The sequence below is a fragment of the Aegilops tauschii genome, chromosome 7 (assembly GCF_002575655.3).
Source record: "Aegilops tauschii subsp. strangulata cultivar AL8/78 chromosome 7, Aet v6.0, whole genome shotgun sequence".
Classification (NCBI taxonomy): Eukaryota; Viridiplantae; Streptophyta; class Magnoliopsida; order Poales; family Poaceae; genus Aegilops; species Aegilops tauschii.
This window is the reverse complement of record NC_053041.3, coordinates 159189780-159198193: the sequence shown is the minus strand read 5'-3', so window position 1 is coordinate 159198193 and position 8414 is coordinate 159189780. Positions and strand designations below refer to the sequence as shown.

Here is an 8414-nt window from a genome sequence, read left to right as displayed (position 1 = left end):
AGCTCATTATGATGATGCATTACCGAGTGGGCCCAGAGATACCTCTCCGTCACACGGAGTGACAAATCCCAGTCTTGATCCGTGCCAACCCAACAGACAGTTTCGGAGATACCCGTAATGCACCTTTATAGTCACCCAGTTACGTTGTGACGTTTGGCACACCCAAATCACTCCTACGGTATCCGGGAGTTGCACGATTTCATGGTCTAAGGAAAAGATACTTGACATTGGAAAAGCTCTAGCAAACGAAACTACACGATCTTTTATGCTATGCTTAGGATTGGGTCTTGTCCATCACATCATTCTCCTAATGATGTGATCCCGTTATCAATGACATCCAATGTCCATAGTCAGGAAACCATGACTATCTGTTGATCAACGAGCTAGTCAACTAGAGGCTTACTAGGGACACTTTGTGGTCTATGTATTCACACATGTATTACGATTTCCGGACAATACAATTATAGCATGAACAATAGACAATTACCATGAACAAAGAAATATAATAATAACCATTTATTATTGCCTCTAGGGCATATTTCCAACAGGCTTCGCCTAAGCACCCTACGATATGACCGAGGTGGAGTATGGTGGAGGGGGGCACTGCACACGGCTGGGACAGATCAATGATCAACTTGTGTGTTCTAGGGTGCCCCCTGCCCCCGTATATAAAGGAGCAAGGGGGGAGGCCGGTCGGCCCTGTAGGGCACGCCAGGAGGAGGAGTCCTCCTCCTAGTAGGAGTAGGACTCCCCTCTTTCCTACTCCTACTAGGAGGGGAAAGGAAGGGGGAGAAGGAGAAGGAAAGGGGGCGCCGCCCCACCCACCGCCCCCTTCCTAGTTCAATTCGGACCAGAAGGGGAGGGGGCACGCGGCCTGCCATGGCCGGCCCCTCTCTCTCTCCACTAGGGCCCAACAAGGCCCATTAACCCCCGGGGGTTCTAGTAACCCCTCCGGCACTCCGGTAAAATCCCGATTTCACCCGGAACTCTTCCGATGTCCAAATGTAGGCTTCCAATATATCAATCTTTATGTCTCGACCATTTCGAGACTCCTCGTCATGTCTGTGATCGTATCCGGGACTCCGAACTACCTTCGGTACATCAAAACATATAAACTCATAATACCGATCGTCACAGAACTTTAAGCGTGCGGACCCTACGGGTTCGAGAACTATGTAGACATGACCGAGACACGTCTCCGGTCAATAACCAATAGCGGAATCTGGATGCTCATATTGGTTCCTACATATTCTACGAAGATCTTTATCGGTCAAACCGCATAACAACATACGTTGTTCCCTTTGTCATCGGTATGTTACTTGCTCGAGATTCGATCATCGGCATCTCAATACCTAGCTCAATCTCGTTACCGGCAAGTCTCTTTACTCGTTCTGTAATGCATCATCCCGCAACTAACTCATTAGTCACATTGCTTTCAAGGCTTATAGTATGTGCATTACTGAGAGGGCCCAGAGATACCTCTCCGACAATCGGAGTGACAAATCCTATTCTTGATCTATGCCAACTCCACGAACACCATTGGATACACCTGTAGAGCACTTTTATCACCCAATTAAGTTGTGACGTTTGGTAGCACACGAAGTGTTCCTCCGGTATTCGGGAGTTGCATAATCTCATAGCCATAGGAACATGTATAAGTCATGAAGAAAGCAATAGCAGTAAACTAAACGATCAAGTGCTAAGCTAACGGAATGGGTCAAGTCAATCACATCATTCTCCTAATGATGTGATCCCGTTAATCAAATGACAACTCATGTCTATGGTTAGGAAACTCAACCATCTTTGATCAATGAGCTAGTCAAGTAGAGGCATACTAGTGACACTATGTTTGTCTATGTATTCACACATGTATTATGTTTCCGGTTAATACAATTCTAGCATGAATAATAAACATTTATCATGATATGAGGAAATAAATAATAACTTTATTATTGCCTCTAGGGCATATTTCCTTCACCGTCATGATCACCATCGTCACCGGCTTGACACCTTGATCTCCATCGAAGCATCGTTACCGTCTCACCAACTATTGCTACTACGACTATCGCTACCGCTTAGTGATAAAGTAAAGCAATTACATGGCGATTATATTTCATACAATAAAGCGCCAACCATATGGCTCCTGCCAGTTGCAGATAACTGTTACAAAACATGATCATCTCATACAACAATTTATATATCATCACGTCTTGACCATATCAAATCACAGCAAGCCCTACAAAAACAAGTTAGACGTCCTCTACTTTGTTGTTGCAAGTTTTACGTGGCTGCTACGGGCTTAGCAAGAACCGTTCTTACCTACGCATCAAAACCACAACGATTTTTCGTCAAGTTTGCTATTTTAACCTTCAACAAGGACCGGGCGTAGTCACACTCGATTCAACTAAAGTTGGAGAAACAGACACCCACTAGCCACCTGTGTGCGAAGCACGGCGGTAGAACCAGTCTCATGAGCGCGGTCATGTAATGTCGGTCTGGGCCGCTTTATCCAACAATACCGCAGAATCAAAGTATGACATGCTGGTAAGCAGTATGACTATTATCGCCCACAACTCTTTGTGTTCTACTCATGCATATAATATCTACGCATAGACCTGGCTCTGATACCACTGTTGGGGAACGTAGTATTTGAAAAAAATCCTAGGGTCACGCAAGATCTATCTAGGATAAGCATAGAAACGAGCGGGGAGAGTGTGTCCACGTACCCTCATAGACCGAAAGCGGAAGCGTATAGTAACGCGGTTGATGTAGTCGAACGTCTTCGCGATCCAACCGATCAAGTACCGAACGCACGGCACCTCCGCGATCTGCACACGTTCAGCTCGGTGACGTCCCTCGAACTCTAGATCCAGCTGAGGCCGAGGGAGAGTTTCGTCAGCACAACGGCGTGGTGACGGTGATGATGAAGTTACCGACGCAGGGCTTCGCCTAAGCACTACGACAATATGACCGAGGTGGAAAATTGTGCAGGGGGGCACCGCACACGGCTAAGAGATCAAATTGTGTCTCTATGGGGTGCCCCCCTCCCCCGTATGAGGAGGAGGAGGGCCAGACACAAGGGGCGCGCCCAAGGGGGGGATTCCTACTCCTAGTAGGAGTAGGTTTCACCTTTTCCTAGTCCAAGTAGGAGAAGAAGGAAGGAGGAAGAGGGGATAAGGAAGGAAGGGGGCGCGCGGCCACCCCTTGAGGCCCATCTCTCCTTTCCCGTATGGCCCATTAAGGCCCACTACTTCCCCCGGCGAATTCCCGTAACTCTCCAGTACTCCAAAATACCCGAATCACTCAGAACCTTTCCGATGTCCGAATATAGCCTTCCAATATATCGATCTTTACCTCTCGACCATTTCGAGACTCTTCGTCATGTCCGTGATCTCATCCGGGACTCCGAACAACCTTCGGTACATCAAATCACATAAACTCATAATACCAATCGTCATCGAATGTTAAGCGTGCGGACCCTACGGGTTCGAGAACTATGTAGACATGAACGAGACACCTCTCCGGTCAATAACCAATAGCGGAACCTAGATGCTCATATTGGCTCCAAGATATTCTACGAAGATCTTTATCGGTCAAACCGCATAACAACATACGTTGTTCCCTTTGTCATCGGTATGTTACTGGCCCGAGATTCGATCGTCGGTATCATCATACCTAGTTCAATCTTGTTACCGGCAAGTGTCTTTACTTGTTCCGTAATGCATCATCCCACAACTAACTCATTAGTCACATTGCTTGCAAGGCTTGAAGTGATGTGCATTACCGAGAGGGCCCAGAGATACGTCTCCGACAATCGGAGTGACAAATCCTAATCTTGATCTATGCCAACTCAACAAACACCATCGGAGACACCTGTAGAGCATCTTTATAATCACCCAGTTACATTGTGACGTTTGATAGCACACTAAGTGTTCCTCCGGTATTCGGGAGTTGCATAATCTCATGGTCATAGGAACATGTATAAGTCATGAAGAAAGCAATAGCAATAAACTAAACGATCATAATGCTAAGCTAACGGATGGGTCTTGTCCATCACATCATTCTCTAATGATGTGATCTAGTTCATCAAATGACAACACATGTCTATGGTCAGGAAGCATAACCATCTTTGATTAACGAGCTAGTCAAGTAGAGGCATACTAGGGACACTCTGTTTTGTCTATATATTCACACATGTACTAAGTCCCGGTTAATACAATTCTAGCATGAATAATAAACATTTATCATGATGTAAGGAAATGTAAATAACAACTTTATTATTGCCTCTAGGGCATATTTCCTTCACTCATGTTTGCTTGGATCTTCATGCCTGGTCTTTATGTTCTAGCTCTTCCCCATCACTAGCACGACGTCGGTCTTGCACCACGAATCCACTGCCCGAGTAGCCTAACAAGGAAGACAGAGAAAGCGGTGATCCCACTGCTCGGTGCAGAACCAGCATGGTGGTGCCACCACCCACAAATGCACGAAGGAGATAACCAGTTCGTCCCTCCCTATCAACGAAATAACCTAGATGCGGGAGATGTCCTATCCAATGCGCATCGCGTTGAAGGACGACCAAATGCGCACACCCCAGGATGTTCACTTCTGTTGGCTGGTCAGTTGCCCTATTGGGCCTACGTCCATTTGAAGAAGCGAAGGAAAAAACAAAGAGAAACGAAAACTAAAAAATGTAGAGAGAAAATTGTATAAAATGTTTGTGAATCTGAAAAATGTTTATGGATTTGAAGAAAATCTTCATGAAGTTATAAAATGTTTGCAAATTTAGCCAATTAGAAAATGTTCATGAATTTCAAAAATGTTTCCCAAAGTCAAAACGATCATGAATTTAGAAAATACTCCTAGATTTCAAAAGAAGCCCTGAATTCCAAAAATATTCATGAATTTAAAGAATTGCAGGAGCGCTACATTCACGTGTGAATAGGCCGTCCCTGATACATGGGGCCATGAATGCAAAAACTAGCTCGATACACCTGGAGAGACTTCATTCCTAGGGAGCTTAGTAACTTAAGAAATTATTGAACCTTCCCCTCAATCAAAATCTACCTTCCCCCCCCCCCACACACACACACACACATGGACTTGTCATCTATATTTTCTCTTGAGCCGATGGCACAGGGGTGAACCCTAACCTCATATCACAGAAGTCCAAACCCATCCTTTGCAAAAAAAAAAGGGGACTAACACGCATTTATATGTATCTAAAGGGATCAAAAAGGTGTATTCTCATGATGCGCTTTCCTAAACTGAGCCCTAGAGCTTCCAAGATAAAAAAAAACGTCCGGTCCAACAAGTCCACAACTTAACATAGTAGTAGAAGGTTCCAAAGGCAAAAGCCTACACCCATGTTCTCGACTCTTGCCCCGCTCAAGATTCCCCATCTCAACCGTTGTACAATCTAGATAATAAAGCCCAAAATCAAGCATATATGTTGTCCAGTTGACATGGATAGCTGGAAATTTTCTCATGCTCATAGCATGTTTAACTGAATCCCCATCACTAGCATTCATATATTATGGTAATCAGCAATCACACTATCATAATTTCTAATTACTGAAATAACATCATCCAAAATATCAGAAGAAGACTATCACTGTCATGCGAGGATAGAACATAACTATTGCTATGATCGTAATTTCTAATTACTGAAATAACATCATCCATAATTTCAGAGGAAGACAAATCACTATCATGTGAGGATAGAGCATAACTATTGGTATGATCTTCTTTCATCAGAGAATCAAACAACGAACCAATATAAGCATGCGATTTTTTTTCCTACGAAACAACATACCCACAAGTTGAGCAGGAGAACGTGAAATTCTTAAGAGGGGCACTCATGCCTACTTGGAATCGGTGACGACAATCCACCGTCGGAGTCCTTCCCGGCTAGCAACCAGAAGCTATTGTCGGCCAGGGTGGCTCCTACTCCATGGCGGCGGCACGGCGTAGGGCATGGATCCTCTCTGAGCGGCGAGGAAACTGGGGAGAGCGGCATGAAGATGTGCAATCCTCGCTCTGGTCACCATCCTCCTCGCTACCTCTGTCTCCTCGTCGTCGTAAGCACAATCAGTGTCGCCTGGCTGCCTGGCACCGACAATTCCATCACCGCCGCCACTGCATCTTCCGCATCCGGGGCTTGTGTGTGTGACTAGTAGGCCTTTCAGCACGCCAATTGATATGGATTAACCGACTCTGTCTCCATCATGGCCCACTACAGGATCTCGACCGGGAAAGCACCATCGTCGACAATCGGGAGTCGCTCCTCCTTTTGTTGTCTCCAAAACCACCTGGATCGCCTCATTGTGCGGTCATGTTTTTGTGTAGTGGTGAGATTATCTCAGCCGGTATTTCTCGGTATTGCACAGCAGCATACACATTTTAATCCAATTGCACCCGGGGATAGCTAGCACAGAATTCAACAAAAATACTTCCTTCGTTCGGAAATACTTGTCGAAGAAATGGATAAAAATGGTTATATCTAGAACTAAAATAAATTTAGATATATTCATTTGTACGACAAGTATTTATGGACAGAGAGAGTAGAAGTCAAGGTCGACTTATCAGTCATTGTATACATGCCATATAATCTCTCCTCGAGCCGAACCCACAGCGTTGTGCTTTGTATAGGACTGCTAGACACGTTTTTTTGGGGGTCTAGTAGACACGTTGACGAGACATGACGCCATGATGAATTCAAACCCGAGTCTAACTCCCCGATGAATACGGCACGAGCACGATGGGAAGATCTCCCCCGAGTCCACAACGGCAACGCCTCACCGGCCCCAATAAATATCCCCGATTCCCTACCCTCTGCCATCACGCAAAAAACGCGCCTGCCTTTCGATTGCTCTTCCTTCGCCGCGTCTTTCTTTGCTAGGGTTTTGTTTCGCCTCCCAATCTTCTGATCAATGGCGGCCGTGGAAGGCGAGAAGAAGATGATCACGCTCAAGAGCTCAGACGGTCAAGAGTTCGACGTCGAGGAGGCGGTAGCCATGGAGTCGCAGACCATCCGCCACATGATCGAGGATGACTGCGCCGACAATGACATCCCGCTCCCCAACGTCGACTCAAAGATCCTCTCCAAGGTCATTGAGTACTGCAAGAAGCACGTCCAGGCCAGCCCCAAACCGGCTGACTCCGGCGCCGTCACTGACGCCAACTCCTCCACCTCCACTGCAGCCGCCGCCCCCGCCGAGGACCTCAAGAGCTTTGACGCTGAGTTTGTCAAGGTCGACCGGGCCACCCTCTTCGACCTCATCCTGGCTGCAAACTACCTCAACATCAAGGGATTGCTCGACCTTACTTGCCAGACTGTTGCCGACATGATCAAGGACAATACTCCGGAGGAGATCCGCAAGATTTTTAACATCAAGAATGATTTCACACCCGAGGAGGAGGCGGAGGTCCGCAAGGAGAACCAGTGGGCTTTTGAGTGAAAGTAGTAGCATCTAGGCAATGTTGCGTTGAAGTAATGCTAGTATTAATCTTGTTTTTTTAGACTTCGTATGTCTACGTTTCAGCGTTGTTTTTTCTATGTCTTCATAATCATTGTAATTATTCTGAAGTCTAAACATCATTTATATTCTTAAAAATAGCCTATTGTGGGAGAGCGGCGATATGGCTCATACTATCATATACTCTTATTATCTGACACGTCCAGAAAGGCTGATCGGTAGGTGGACTTCATTCAATGCGGAAAAGTTCGAGCCGTGGGAAATCATGTATACCCCCGAGTGGATGTACAGCGGGTTGTCGAACGTAGACGGCTTCGTACGTCCGACATGGACTGGCCCCGCTACTGGCAAACGCAGTGGAAGAACTAGGACCGGCGGTTCTCGTTAGTGCTGACGTAGACGAACCATGGTCCAGATTTTTTTCGACATATACGATGAGGGAGCAGTTAGGGAAGGGAAGAAAAGGTTAGGTGGGTCCCAGGCGGAGGCGGATGGAGACCTAGGTCCGGTCTGCAATTACGTCTTTCCCCTTGTGATTTTCGATGAGGGAGGAGTTAGGGAAGGGAAGAAAAGGTTAGGTGGATCCCAGGTGGAGGCGGATGGAGACCTAGGTCCGGTCTGCAGTTACGTCTTTCCCCTTGTGTGATTTTGAATCTTCGCCCAGCTTGCCGATATTCCGGTCGTCTTGGTCGCCGCGAGCCTCCGTTCATGATGATGGAAGCGTGGTCGATGGATGGATGGGTGGCTGCTCACGACAGTTGTGGCAGCGATGGGGGCGAGGGGGACTACGGATAGCCGGCCTGCAGAGTCCAGCGACAGCGAGTCCGCGATGAAGCATGATCCGAAGACGCCGGAATGGATTAGAAGGTATGTTACCAGCTAATCCAATGGACTCGCCACTTATTAATTGGACCCCGATAACTGCCACACATGTGG

General features: G+C 46.6%; 1 protein-coding gene across 4 annotated transcripts; it reads left to right on the top strand.

Annotated features, from left to right (window-relative positions):
* The first annotated feature begins 330 nt into the window (after nt 1–330).
* Nucleotides 331–7460, top strand: LOC109779096 (SKP1-like protein 1). 4 transcript variants are annotated; one of them, XM_020337703.1, is made up of 3 exons: nt 331–342; nt 6960–7154; nt 7221–7460. In XM_020337703.1, exons 1-3 carry the CDS (start codon nt 331–333, stop codon nt 7458–7460), a joined length of 447 nt encoding a protein of 148 aa, XP_020193292.1. The 4 variants fall into 4 exon arrangements, with proteins under 4 accessions (XP_020193292.1, XP_020193291.1, XP_020193290.1 ...); XM_020337702.1 differs by having other exon boundaries at nt 6960–7460; XM_020337701.1 differs by lacking the exon at nt 331–342 and adding an exon at nt 2471–2479 and having other exon boundaries at nt 6957–7460.
* The last annotated feature ends 954 nt before the right edge of the window (nt 7461–8414 follow it).